At 40.9% G+C, this 15181-nt stretch overlaps 1 protein-coding gene across 3 annotated transcripts in view; it reads left to right on the top strand.

Moving 5' to 3' along the window:
• The window catches only part of LOC145452064 (kinesin-like protein KIF23), a 504115-nt gene that overhangs the window by 456503 nt on the left and 32431 nt on the right, over window positions 1-15181 (top strand). For all 3 annotated transcript variants that reach the window (XM_080330276.1, XM_080330275.1, XM_080330277.1), the window contains exon 2: window positions 13066-13162. In XM_080330276.1, coding sequence (XP_080186402.1) covers window positions 13152-13162 — 11 coding nt within the window. In that variant the 5' untranslated portion in view covers window positions 13066-13151. The remainder of the gene's footprint in view (window positions 1-13065; window positions 13163-15181) is intronic.

Here is a 15181-nt window from a genome sequence, read left to right on the forward strand (position 1 = left end):
AGACTCCAAGCCAAGCAAGAGTATTTTATAAATATAATTTTTTTTTTCATAAATATATTTCTCAATATTTTTGTGGGGGCCGCAAGAAGGCTAGCTGGGGACCCCGGTTGGGAATCACTGCTCTGGACTATGAGCAAAGCTTTGCTAGTGTGACGTCATAACTCATTTTAAATCCACTAGTGGGCGCTAAAGAGTGTCCGGAATTTGGGTTGCTGAAATATGGTAACCCTAATGTAGAGCATGTAGTTCATAACCTTTAGTGGTTCGGGGGACACTTACGCCAATCTGCAAGCCTTCGCCGAACCCCAAATTTTTGCTGAATCATAAAGAAATCTACCACAGTATACAACTAAATAGACATCTAATTGTTCCCTGGTGCACATGATGAACTGTGCATCAGCAGAGTATTAAAAGAACGACCCCATTTAAATGTGATTTCAAACTAAACGAAAACACTATAATGAATAGGCTATTTATTGTAAATCAGTCATCATCATCATTGGTTTATTAGCAATTTTTTCAGTTCAATACACCACAAAAATGCGATACAATGAAAAGACAGGAAGATGTCGAAGCGACAAGGAGTAGTCTATGGAATCTGACACCCACCTTGGCCTAGGCGATGTAAAGAGGAGGCATGCACAGTTGCACACTGAATGAAAGTAAAGAAGATAGTATAAAAAAGAATGCGACAAGAAATAGGGCGGCATGTCATGGGAAGCGAGATCGATAGGTCAGTCGTGGTCCGGTAATCTTGAGGATGGACTGTATTTATTTAGTAGTAATTTGCTTGTATTTCGACTTGAATGTGGACATGCTCGTCGACTGTCGGATGGCCGGCGGGATACTGTTCCACACATCAGGTCCGGCATATTTGATGGAGCGATGATCTTTTCGGTCGATCATATGATGTTTGGACGACGTGGACGCGCGTGTGTTGTACTTGTGCGCTTTTGATTCAGAGGTAAAGAAGTCATTGAAATATTCGGGGCAACGACCGCAGTGAAACTGATACATAAACTTGGCGATTTCTAGTTTCCGCATATCTTCTATGTTTAGGACGCCGAATCTCTTCAGCAGCGACTTGTTGGATGGGCAGCCAGGACCCTTTGGGGCTCTAGCAATGATTCGGAGTACTTTATGCTGTAGTTTCTGCAGTGGCTTGAGTGCAGTTTTACTGGCAGCCCCCCAACAGAGGATGCCATAATGTAACTTCGATTGGATTAGGGATTTAAAGAGTATCAGAAGAACGCATGCTGGCATGAAGCGCCCAAGGCTGTAGAACAGGCCGCACTTCGGTGATAATTTAGTTTCTAGGGACTGAATATGACTCTTCCAGGACATGTTCGAGTCCAGTAAAACTCCGAGATATTTGGCATTATCTGTGTTGGAAACGGGCTGACCAGCGATATTAACGGTTAGGTTATTTTTTGAATTTACTGTCAGCAATTGCGATTTCGAGGCGTTTATGCAAAGGTTGTTCTGGGCCGTCCACTCATGGACTTTGGGCATTTGGTCACCAGTCAGGGCATCCAGCTCTGCCGTCGAAGATGCGGAAGAGAGGAGGTGAGTATCATCAGCGAACAGTGTGGTGTTCAATGAGGAGGTTTCAAAAATGTCGTTGACATATAAGGTGAAAAGGACCGGTCCAAGTACTGAGCCCTGGGGCACACCACAGGTCACCGGGTGAGGAGAGGACAAGGTGTCTGAGATCGCAACCATTTGTTGGCGTCCAGTGAGGTAACTTTTCATGAGCTCAAGTTGTGGGCCCCGAAGTCCGTAATGCGCCAATTTCGAGATGAGAATTTTATGATCTACGCAGTCAAACGCAGTCTGACTTCTGCTGTTCCCATTCAGATAACAGTTCAAAAATGCAAGACTGCTCCTTGGAAAGCGACATCGTAGCCTACTGTTCTGTCGAAACGTAGCATCACGATAACAATTGCTTAATTACAAATGAGCTTATGAATATTGGAGATCGATTTAGATTTGCGAACGTCAGCTATTTCTTGCGCACGACACTGCACACTACGTACCATAGTAACAACAGTCCCAATTCGACAATACTGGTTGCCCCTCATTGCCTGCATCCAATGATATCGAAGGCAGACGGATGAGTATCACAAATCATATGCATGAGTTAAGTGTCTCTCTTGACCCCCGTGGAACCCCTGAGACTGCCTCATGGAAACCCTAGTGTTCCTACCGGGCTGTTAAGCACCACTGATGTGGAGATACGTTGTTATTTTATTGGAATGACTCCGCGTAGGCGATGCGTGTTAATCATTAATACTGAATCGTGTGCACTGTCCAGTGCTAATAAGTTAAGTCGTTTACCAAGGTATTACTAATTTTGGTATTGCTTTTATCGCAGAGCCATCACAAGAATGCTTCTATTTATTTTAACTCGAATACTTTTCTGGTGCCCCATGGGTACGCGAGAAGATTTGTCGGGGTTACGTGAACAACTTCATTTTCGTAGCAGGGTGTGACACTCTTTTTGCAATTCGATTCATAACGTTGACATACGAGAAAATAGTATTGCGGCGTTTGGCCTAACTCACCATGATTTTGCATTGACATGTTTAAGGTTACTCGGCTCATCTACATTTTACATTACCTGCCGCTGTGATGTGAGTTACTGTAGCCTCTACGCTACTACGCTACTGTAGATCTAAGTACTGTACTGCAGTGTTGGGATCAAGTCACTACCTTCGAGTCACGAGTCATTTCGAGTCATTGCACATTTTGACTCGAGTCAAGTCAAGTCACTCGATTTTTGGAGGTGACTCGAGTCAAGTCGAGTCAAGTCAAGTCAAGTCACGAGTCAAGTCACAATTCAAGTCAAGTTGCCTTTTCGAAGCATGAGGCAAGGTAACGTCATCGCATTTTGCTATCTGTCTGAAATACATATTGAGTGGTCATTGATCCTGAACCAATGAACAAATACAGAGTTCAATATACACGCAAGAAGGCGCTGCATCGTTCACATATACGTAGAACTGCTAAACTATACGTAAGTAATTGCATAGCCTCAGTTTATAGTTACCAGCCAAATAGAGAATAGAGAAACGAATTGATAACATGCAATACGTTACCCATTTACAAGTTGATATGATACAATTCGAGCCTGCGCCAATGTTGAGGACTACATAAACTATACTAGAATTCAATTTCAATAAAACAAGAGGTTAAGGTAAGAACAGAGATGGATATTTTGCTATTAAATGACTTTACTATACTGTTTTACGACAACGTAAGCTGTAAGCTGCGATCACTTCGTTTGTGGTCAATTTATTTGTGAGAGAACAATGGAGGCTCAGTAAAACGCATGATCATGGAATGATTGGTCGCTCTCGCGGGTTACAGCAGCGTTTCGCGAACAATCCGACCATGTGCAAGATACAGGGATTTTATCGACACCGATTGCTTGATGACTTGAAATTGACTCGTGAATTTTGCTCCGAGTCACGAGTCAATCCACATTTCTGATACGCCGAGTCAAGTCAAGTCAAGTCATTTTAGCAAAGTGACTCGAGTCAAGTCAAGTCATGCTAAAAAGGTGACTCGAGTCTGACTCGAGTCAAGTCATGACTCGAGTCATCCCAACACTGCTGTACTGTACTGTACTCTAATCGTAACTGTTTTGCTTATGTACAATGATGAGCAGGTGGGATGATGTGAACGCCAAGTTCACGTTCGAGTTCTGTATGCGAACCTCTGAAAATTGGAGGTTCGCCTTCACAAACGGACTTTGGCAGGTTCTGCACAGTGAACCTTTTTCATGTATTACAATTTTTCAAGGTATTATAACTTTTTTGGTTGAAATTCTTTGCATTTCAACTTTAGACCACTCTCCACATGGCGCTGGCAGCATGCAATGAAATCCAGCACTAAACGAGCATGCACGGTGTCAATCTAAAATATTAGTTGATCGAAAGTTTGCTCCGAATATTCAGTTTTCCGATTGTGAATCTTTGATGACTCTCTGCTATGTAAGCTTTGCCCGCAATCAAACCAGTGTTGGGATCAAGTCACTACCTTCGAGTCACGAGTCATTTTGAGTCATTGCACATTTTGAATCGAGTCAAGTTAAGTCAATCAATTTTCGAAGGTGACTCGAGTCAAGTCAAGTCACTCGATTTTTGGAGGTGACTGGAGTCAAGTCGAGTCAAGTCAAGTCAAGTCACGAGTCAAGTCACAATTCAAGTCAAGTTGCCTTTTCGAGGTATGGGGCATGATTACATCATTGCATTTTGCTAGCTGTCTGAAATACAGATTGAGCGGTCATTGATTCCGAACCAATGAACGAATATAGAGTTGAATATACACGCAAGGAGGTGTTGTATCGCTCACATACGAAGATGGAAACTATTAAACTGCGTAAGTAATTGCATAGCCTCACCAGCAGCCAAAATAGAGAATAGAAAAACGAATTGATAAGACGCAATACAATACCCATTTACAAATTGATAAGATACAATTCGAGCCTGCGCCAATGGTTGAGGACTATATAAACTATATTCGAATTGAATTTCAATAAAACAAGAGGTTTGCTTAAGGTATAAGAACAGTGAAAAGAAATATACATTTTGCTATTTTATCACTTTACTACTGGTTTACGACAACGTAAGCAGTAAGCTTCGATCACTTCGTTTGCGGTCAATTTATTTGTGAAAGAATAATGGGGGTTCAGGGAAACGCACAGTCATTGAATGATTCATCGCTCGCACGGGTTACACCAGCGTTTTGCGAACAATCCGAACATTTGCCAGATACAGTGATATTTATCGACACCGATTAGCCTACTTGATGACTTGAAATTGACTCGTGAATTTTCCTCCGAATCACGAGTCAATCCACATTTCTGATGCGTTGAGTCAAGTCAAGTCAAGTCATTTCAGCAAAGTGACTCGAGTCAAGTCAAGTCATACGAAAAGGTGACTCGAGTCTGACTCGAGTCGAGTCATGACTCGAGTCATCCCAACACTGAATCAAACAATAGCAAGATCGCAATACCACACATAGCTAGTCAGCGAATTGTACGTATAGTCAACCAATCAATATTTACATCAACGACATTGATATAAAGAATTCATCGATGTCCAATAGGATTGTTAAAAAAAAACTTTTCCTTCAGATTTCACTGGCTACTTGATAAAATTGTTAGGTTGGTTAAAAAATGCTGCACACCAAATTTGGCTCAATTCCAACCAGTGTAAGCGAGATTCTTGCAGTAAAAAGTTTTGAATTTATCATTAGAAAATTGCAAAATAAAATTTCAAATTTTTTCTGTTGACCCCGTGAAATTGTTAGGGTGTCAGTAGAGATAATGCATACCAAATTTATCTCAATTTCAACCACTAGAAGCGAAGTTTTTGCAGCAGTAAAAATTTTTAATTTGATGATTCTACAATAAATAATTAAAGAGTTAGTCACCGTAAACACTATTTTATTCAAATCTAAATTGTCTGATGTAAAAATCTAGCGGGCGTGCGGGTCAATCTTGATTCAGCATTGTGGCATTATGTGGCCAGAGTCGTCGCTATAGGGGTTCAGATGTTCAGAGGCTCCGTGTTGTTGGTTGCCGTGGAAGGCAGTAATCTTGAGGATGGACTAGTATTTATTTAGTAGTTATAGTTTCTTGTATTTCGACATGAATGTGGACATGCTCGACGACTGTGGATGGCCGGCGGGATACTGTTCCACACATCAGATCCGACATATTTCATAGAGCGATGATCTTTTTGGTCGATCATATGATATTTGGATTACGCGGACGCGCGTGTGTTGTAGCCTATACTTGTGGGCTTTTGATTCCGAGGTGAAGTCGTCGAAATATTCGCGGCAATGACCGCAGTGGAACTGATACATAAACTTGGCGACTTTAGTTTCCGCATATCTTCTATGTTTAGGACATCGAATCTTTCCAGCAGCGACTTGTTGGATAGACAACCAGGCCTCTTTGGGGCCCTAGCTATGATCCGGAGTATACGCGGTATGGTGTAGTTTTTGCAGTGGCTCGATTGCAGTTTTACTGGCAGCCCCCAACAGAAGATGCCATATTGTAACTTTGATTGGATTAAGGATTTAAAGAGTATCAGAAGAACCCATGTTGGCATGAAGTATCTAAGGCTGTAGAACAGGCCGCACTTCGGTGATAATTTAGTGTCTAGGAACTGAATATGACTCTGCCAGGAGATGTCCAAGTCCAGTTAAACCCTGAGATATTTGGCATTTTCCGTGTTGGAAAGGACGTAGTTAATTTTTTCCTTGATGTAGGCTATTTGCGGCATATACACCTATTCATGATAAACACACACGATCTGCGCATATGCATACCATGAGTATAGCCTACATGAAGTGCATGCGCCGCTGGACAAAGGAAGGTGCAGATATTGCCTCTGACGTCTTTCTAAGTCTTTCACCCACCCCTCCACGCTATCCCAGTCATGCATGCGCCAGCAGAGCCGTATGTTGCCCGCCACTGCTAGCTAGTCAGGGCGTGCAGCTCTGCCGTCGAAGATGCGGAAGGAAGGAGGTAGGCCTAAGTATCATCAGAAAACAGTGTGGTGTTCAATGAGGAAGGTTTCCAAAATGTCGTTGATATATAAGGTGAAGAGGACCTGTCCAAGTACTGAGCCTTGGCGTTCACGACAGGTCACCAGGTAAGGAGAGGACAAGGTGTTTGAGATTGCAACCATTTGTTGGCGTCCAGTGAGTTAACTATTCACGAGCTCAAGTTGTGGGCCCCGAAATCCGTAACGCGCCAATTTCGAGATGAGAATTTTATGATCTACGCAATCAAACCCTTTTTCTATGTCGAGAAAAATGCTACATCTCACATTTAGCTTCTCTCCTTGAGATATCATATTACTGTTCAGCTACTGTTAAGAGGGCATGTGAGGTTTGGTGTTTGTTTCGGAAGCCAAATTATTGATGGGAAATGAAAGACATTTTTGCGAGGAATGAGTATAGGCGCCTATAGGCGGGAGAGTAGCAGCTTTTTGAATAGAACCCCGATTCACGGGAGAACGGATATCGGTCGGTAGTTGGTGACATTAGTTCTTTTCCCTGATTTGTGTACAGGGACTATAGGCTACTCTGGCTTTTTCTTAGATAGCTTGGTAACACACCGTGTTGCTTCATTCTGACAATGGTGTCTGCATCACAATTTTCACCATGCGCTTCTTGATATAAGAACCATGCAATGCTCACGCAGTCTTGCTTCAGTTAGGATATTGCGATACGCTGAGCATGACACCATGTTAACGTTTTTGTTTCATGTAAATGTTTATGCTTCACAATGAGCAGAAGTGTCAAAAAATGTCAAAATTTTGCACAAAGTAAAACTTGCATTTCGTTTGTTTCGTAGATTTTGTACTGTCGGTGAACTTATCATTTGACATTTCTGCTCATTGTGAAGCATAAACATTTACATGAAACAAATAGGTTGACATGGTGTCATGCTCAGCGTATCGCAATATCCTAACTGAAGCATGACTGCGTGGGCGGTTGCCCGACATACGAGCATGCGACACAATGAAAAACGACAGTTAAGCATGCGACGCTATAGCATGAGGACACATTAACATGGTAACACATGAGCATAGGGACACATGAGCATGGGGACACATGCACATGGGGACATATCTAGGCTTACCATATACGTCCTCTTTTAAGAGGATTTGTCCTCTTTTTTGACTTTTTTGAAAGTGTCCTCGGAGGACGCCCTTTGGTCCTCTTTTTTGAGATTTTGTCCTCTTTTTTGAAAATTTAGGTCAGATTTAGAGCAAAGTGCGAGTGATATGCCGCAAATTAGCACAGAAGTTTTTTTTTTTTTAGTCCGATCACAAAGTGGGAGAAATTCACCGGTTTTTGAGAATTCTACTCCGGTTTTGCAACTTGCAAATTTCTGAAAAAGTGTCCTCTTTTTAGATTTCTAAAATATGGTAAGCCTAGACATATCAGCAGGGTGAAACATGAGCAAGGGGACACATGGGCATGGAGACAGATTAGCATCAGGGCTGTGGAGTCGGTAAATTTTACCACTGACTCCGGCTCCGACTCCGACTCCACACATTTTCAATATACCGACTCCGACTCCGACTCCGACTCCTGAGTCTTTAAATGTACCGACTCCGACTCCGACTCCGACTCCTGGGTCTTTAAACGTACCGACTCCGACTCCGACTCCAGCATTATTACCAATTTACTTCGAAAATTACATGCCACATTGTCGGTTGAATGACTATCATACAACCATTAAACATATGCAAACATATGATTAACGGTGGCACGCTAAATTGTTTCATTGTGGAACAGCTCGAATTATCCACTATGCAATTAACATGAAAGAACGATTTGCTAAATATCCTTCCTTTTTCAAGTTTTTATAACATGGACTCTCTAATATCCTGAAATGTATGAATCATTCAAATATGGCAGATATCCAATCCTGTATCATAAAAATGTAGATAAAAAATCCAAGTGTAGCTCTTGTGTACGAGTCAGCAACTAATAAAGAGATTGAACTTGCTAATTTTGTCATTGACCACTATACTGATTACAAGCACACACACTCTTACTACTAATAGACATTGATCATAAATGGAATTTAGTTAAGTAGCCAAAGACCATATCATATGTCTAGTCTACATGTACTTAATCAAGTATTCAAGGATTGGGACTTGCAGTTTTCCTTAATCATTTGTTCGACCCAAACAGCTAAGCTACACTACAAATATTTTTAGTTTTGTCAAGTGGGAAGCATCGTTTGGTCATATTTACATCATTTTTACAATTTTACAAAACCAGCCGATGCATTTGCTCTGTCACAGTATCACGGTATAATTCCAAAAATTGGATCAATTTTGACTGCATCGCAAAAACACATATTGCGATTTTCTTCCCCTGTGCAACTGAGTTATAATTTGCAAGTAATGTCTAATTTTATCCATATCAGGGGTGGGCAACTTTTTCGGCCAAATGGACACATGAGATTTACGATGTTGATAACCTATTTTTAGTCGTCCGATAGGAGCGAACCGAAATAGGTAACATTGCAAACAAGACTTATATTAATACGCTCTAAAATTGACAACAATATGTCATGCAAATGTGCAGTGCAATCAGGCCCTGGTCGCGCGAAGCGCGAATTTTTTTTGCAAGATAATGAATTATATCAATAAATATGTTGCAAACATACATTGGGGGTCGCATCTGTACCACTGGGCTCATTTGGCAAGGACTGGATTATTCGACGTTTAGACATAGCAAAATCGACGGTATCAGTGAACATGCCTCTATCATTTTGTGCAAATGTTTTGTCAACGATCTCGCTGCGAGTGCACAAGCATAGCCGCATGTTGGACGACACGTTATCTCCTAATTGCGAATATATAGTTGGACTCAATTCTGTGAATAATATGTATTTATAATTTTCAGAAGGGGGCTCAAATACTGAATGCAAGAAATCTAGTGACAATGAATCATGCGAAGTACCGAGAAAAATTTCAAGTCAAATAAATCTGCTATGAAATATTCTACTTTATGGTCATATACGAAGATCTGGGATAAATGTGGCTGGCCCCTGGATACGTCAATGCGTCAGAACTGTTGTTTTAGTCATCATCAAATTTCGCGGTCATGCTAATCAAATTTTGGTTGGCCTTGCAATTGTACCTGATGTCATAAATAATCTCGAGAATTACCTCGCAGGCCACACCTAACCTTCTCGTGTGCCAAATTTGGCCTGCGTGCCACTGGCTGGTCGCACCTGATCTTTATGGTTATTAATAGGGCTGGGCACAATGATTCGAGTACTCGAATCTGAATCGAGTATTAATTTTAATGATTCGAGTCGAGTAGTAAAAGACGATTTTTTCGAGTACTGAAATTATACGATACTCGCAACTAAAAGTTGATTTACTAACGAGAAATATAGTTTTGATACTATTTTCCACTTAGGTAACATTGAAACCTTGATTGGCCGTGTCGCAGCATACGAGACATAGTACAAAGCTATGAATACTACCGTAAATGATACATTTCCCAAGTCATGATCATCCGACAACTTTGTCAAAAAGTGCAAGGAAATCGGTATGGTCAAAAATATACCAAAGTATCTTTAATATGACGGATAACAGTCATTGTGTTCTTTGTTGAGGCATAAAAGGTACATATTTGAACTTTGACATAAAATATTCTGCTGTGACGTAATAATGAGTGATACTCGAATACTCGACTCGACTCGAAGCATATTACGTGATTCAGAATCGAATCACTCAGGTACTCGATTTTGCCCAGCCCTAGTTATTAATAACAGTGATTGGTGGTACATAAAAATTCTATTGAAAATTCTTTGAAAGCAAATGTTTTCATGATAGAGAAGTTGAAGTCGGAGTCGGAGTCGAAGTCAGGGTCATTCTCACAAACTCCGACTCCGACTCCAGTCATTATTTTCCCACCGACTCCGACTCCGACTCCGACTCCAGCTATTATAGTTTTCACGACTCCGACTCCGACTCCGACTCCATCAAGCGAAAATTACCCAGACTCCGACTCCGACTCCACCGACTCCGACTCCGACTCCACAGCCCTGATTAGCATGCGACACTTGAGCATGGTTACACATCAGCATTGAGACTAATCAACATGGTTACATATGGGCATGGTAGCGCGTGAGCATGGGGGCACATAACCATTGGGACACTTCAGCATGTTGACACTTGTACATGCTGGTGATAGGCTATATGAGCATGGTTACATATCAGCATGATGACAAATGAGCATGAGGACACTTGCGCATGCGACACTTGAGAATGCGACATTTGAGCATGCGACATTTGAGCATGCGACACTTGAGCATGCGACACTTGAGCATTTTTCATATATTAGTGTGTAGTTAACTAGCGTCAAAATCATGGATTTATACCAGTCCGTAGGCTACATAGTATATCTCCCCTCCTCCGACCCAAATATCCCCGCTCCCAACTTTAATAGCCTACTCATCAACCCAACCCTGATCTTGGGATACCTTAACTCCAACGCAAACCCTAACCCTAATCTTGGGATACCTTATCACTAACGCAAACCCTAACCCTAATCTTGGGATACCTTACCCTTAACCCTATAACCCTAACCCTAACCAACCCTAATATCCCCCTACCAACCCTAATACCCATAATCCCCGACCCTAATCGTGGGATACCTTAACCCTAACCCTAACCAACCCTAATATCCATCACCCCCAACCCTAATCTTGGGATACCTTATCCACAGCATGGACCCTAACCCACTTCGAACCCTAATGCTCCCTACCCACCCACGGCACGTAAAACTTCCCTATCAAAAGAGAAACGCAAAATAAAATAATAAGTCCCGTGTCGAAATGCGAATTTGGAATCGCTTTCGTCTCACAAAAGGATATATTCTTTTAGTTCGTCTGATACGTGTAAACGCGATTCCAATATATGTGGAGCAATGGCAACCTTTATCGCTTTACCGCGATTTTTGAAGCTTTTCACACAAATCTATATCGTCACATGCTCAAGTGTCGCATGTTCAAATATCGCATACTCAAGCGTAACATGCTCAAGTGTCGCATGCTCAAGTGTCGCATGCTCAAATGTCGCATGCTCAAGTGTCACATGCTCAAATGTCGCATGCTCAAGTGACGCATTCTCAAGTGACGCATTCTCAAGTGACGCATGCTCAAGTGTCGCATGCGTACGTGACCCCATGCTCATGTGCACATTTGCTCTTGTGTCCCCATGCCCATGTGTCCATATGCGCATGTGTGTCCAATGTCCATGCTCTTGTGTACCCATGCTCATGTGTCGTCAAGGCTCATGTATCGCATGCTCATGTGTCACCATGCTCAAGTGGCACTTACTAAATTGTCACCATGTTGATGTGTCTCTACGCTCACGTGTATCCATGCTCGTGTGTCCCTATACTCATGTGTCCCCATGCTAATATGTCCTCATGTTAATATGTCTCTGTGCTCATGTGTCTACATGCCCACGAGTCGCCATGACCAAAAGTCGCTATGCTCAAGTTAGTGTCGCATGCTCAAGTGTCGCTTGCTATTGTGTCGCAAGCTAATATGTTCACGGACCAAAAAAATCGTCCTACTTCTCATGTACACTGTACGTACAGGCTATCGTAACCAAGCCTCTTCGAAGTGGTCATATCGCTGTAATAGTCTGCTTTTATGTATTATTGCAAACTTTCTTCGAACGAATAAAATATCATCAAAATATTCCCTGTGTCATGACGTCATCGCTCTTTTCGTTAGAGCTATATTTGTTCAAAAATGCAGTGAAGTGTTTCGAAAGCTGGCGGGTGGTTCGAAATCGAAAGCTGCTCTGGCGCCTGAGAAGGGTTAACAATTTACGGATTTTAACGATAGAAATAGCTAGTGATATTGCGCTCTGCGAGAGGAAAATTAGATATAGCGGGTAGTATTGAATCTACGAACTTCTATAAAAGATATTACAAATTTTAGCGCTTTGATCAACAATACTTTGTGAGTCACACATTTAATGGATAATGATGCCGATGCCGGAATAGCGTGGTGGTATAGCGACTCTGACTTGAGAGACTGACTATAAAAACATGAGTATATTATTTAGTACGTACTGCACCCATTACGCACGGATTTCAACGTACTCTTGCCGTATTTCGTTGCTGTGGAATCAGATTAGGTTACCGTGTGGTCCATTTTTCACATTGAGAAGACCTGAAGTAAATATTTTTCAGGTATATCTTGGCCGTGGTTTTGTTCCTCAAATTCTTCCAAACATTACCAAGATATGACCGAAAGAAATTGAAATTTTAGCCATGTCGACGAACATGAATTGTGAAGACAGTATTTGAAGCCCAACCCACAAATTATACTTTTACAAGCCACAAGAAGACAATCAATATATACTTTGCAGTTATCCAGCTGCGGCATGCATGTACAACTGAACAAGGTGTAGACATTTTCAACGAACATGCTATCATATTATTGCCTTCTGATTGTAATTATCAATGAAAATTGATTCATGGAAATTACAGGATTTTCTATATTTTGAATCATACGGTACCGATAAACTCCTGAAGAGCAACCAGTTGTAGAAGTTTGACGGAAAACTACCGAAACTATGAAACCTCAGTAAGTATGCAATGTATTACTCTCCTGGCTTGTAGGCTATTTCTTGCAGCTCTAAACCATGTCGCCGAGTAAGACCCTGTGATCTCTTTCATTTGAAAAATATGCATAAAATTGTTTCTCTGCACTGACCATTAAATTACCGTGTTACTTGGCCTCTATGTATGGAATCGGAATCGTTAGCAGACACGCGATCAATCAGAAAGTGGCTACACTACAAAAAAAAAATTAGACAAATTTGGTCTCAAATCGATTTTTTACAAAAAAAAAGTCTCAAAGACCAATCAGTCTTACCAAGCACATTCTGTCTCAAATCGATTTTTTACAAAAAAAAAGTCTTAAAGACCAATTAGTCTTACCATGTACTTTATGTCTCAAAAGTAAGACACAAATTGATCGAAAATAGTAGCAGTGCCTTGGGGGCATCCTTTTCAATGTTAGGGTCTGAGCGGGGGAAGCATGATAGAGACCAGAATTTGCAGTGTTGGACTGTTGGGATGATACTGAGCTAAGGACTTTACAAGATATTCACTAGATATAGTCATCAAGGTACATGCCACTTAATACTCACATGTACTATTCAGATCAATATATATATGGTTGTCTTAGTCGAAAATAGCATTTATGGTGAGTGGGTAAAATGAGACCAAAAATACTGCACAATTCGTCTTAAAAACAAGACCAAAAAAACTGAAGCATCAAAAATTATCTCAATAAGCTAGGTGTGTCTGTAAAGTCCTTGGAAAAGTATTGTCCCATGGTCTCTCTCATTCTCCCCCTTCACTCAGAACCTAACATTGAAAAGGATGCCTCCAAAGCAGTGCTTCTATTATCGATCAAGTTGGGTCTTACTTTTGAGACGGAAAGTACTTGGTAACACTAATTGGTCTTCAAGACTTTTTTTGCTAAAAAACGATTTGAGACAGAATGTACTTGGTAAGACTAATTGGTTTTGAGACTTCTTTTTCTAAAAAATCGATTTGAGACCAAATTTGTCTAATTTTATGCTATTGGCCATGTCAACTTTCCGGTCTCATTTTTAAGACCACAAACCATGTTGTTTCTTGATTAACGAAATCCGACTTAAAAACAAGACCAAAAATACCGACACATCAAAAACTGTCTCAAAAAGCCAGTGATTATGATCTTAGTCCATGTCAACTTTCCGGTCTCATTTTTAAGACCACAAATCATGTCATTCATTGATTAGTGAAATTTGTCTTAGAAACAAGACTAAAAATGCTGACACATCATAAACTGTCTTAATAAGCTTGTTACGTCTTAGAGCTCCTGACCCATGTCAACTTTCCGGTCTCATTTTTAAGACCACAAATCATGTTGTTTCTTGATTATTGTCTTAAAAACAAGACCAAAAATATTGACACATCAAAAACTGTCTTAATAAGCACAATATTTCTCATGAGATGCGTTTTATTGGTCTCATTTTTAAGACCAAATAATTGTGACAATTATATATGGTCTTAAACAGCTGAATCTGTCTCAGTTTCAAGACCTCAATTCATCAGTGAGACTGAAATTGCTGAAAATGAGACCAAATCATCCTCTTTTCTTAAATTTGAGACCAAATTTGTCTAATTTTTTTTGTAGTGTATACTTACCGCGGGGGCGCGGGCTGACACTCCGACTAAGAATATGATTATCTGATATTGTCGCTATACCATATAGTTATATTGCTTTGTAGGATGGGACTAGGTTGACTTGTGTTCATTGGAAAAGCATCATCCAATACCCCGTCGATTTACCAGCAGCGGCATATGGCACTGCTCTTGAAAATGATGTAGCATGCAGTGCACGCAATTGAAAAGATTGAACACAACAAACTATATGTATGAATGATCCGTGAACTTGGAGCTTCTGTTTCTTAGAAAGGCACACACATAAATTTTGTGCAACCTTAAGTCTGGCACCAAAATTGTATTAATTCACCACGCAGATACTTGAACCATCTTGCTCACGACTAAGGAGAGCAAAGCATGAAGGTTTAAGCCTTGTGCATTTACT

The sequence above is a fragment of the Botryllus schlosseri genome, chromosome 12 (assembly GCF_051294905.1).
Source record: "Botryllus schlosseri isolate E-star chromosome 12, Bs_hap1, whole genome shotgun sequence".
NCBI classification, from domain to species: Eukaryota; Metazoa; Chordata; class Ascidiacea; order Stolidobranchia; family Styelidae; genus Botryllus; species Botryllus schlosseri.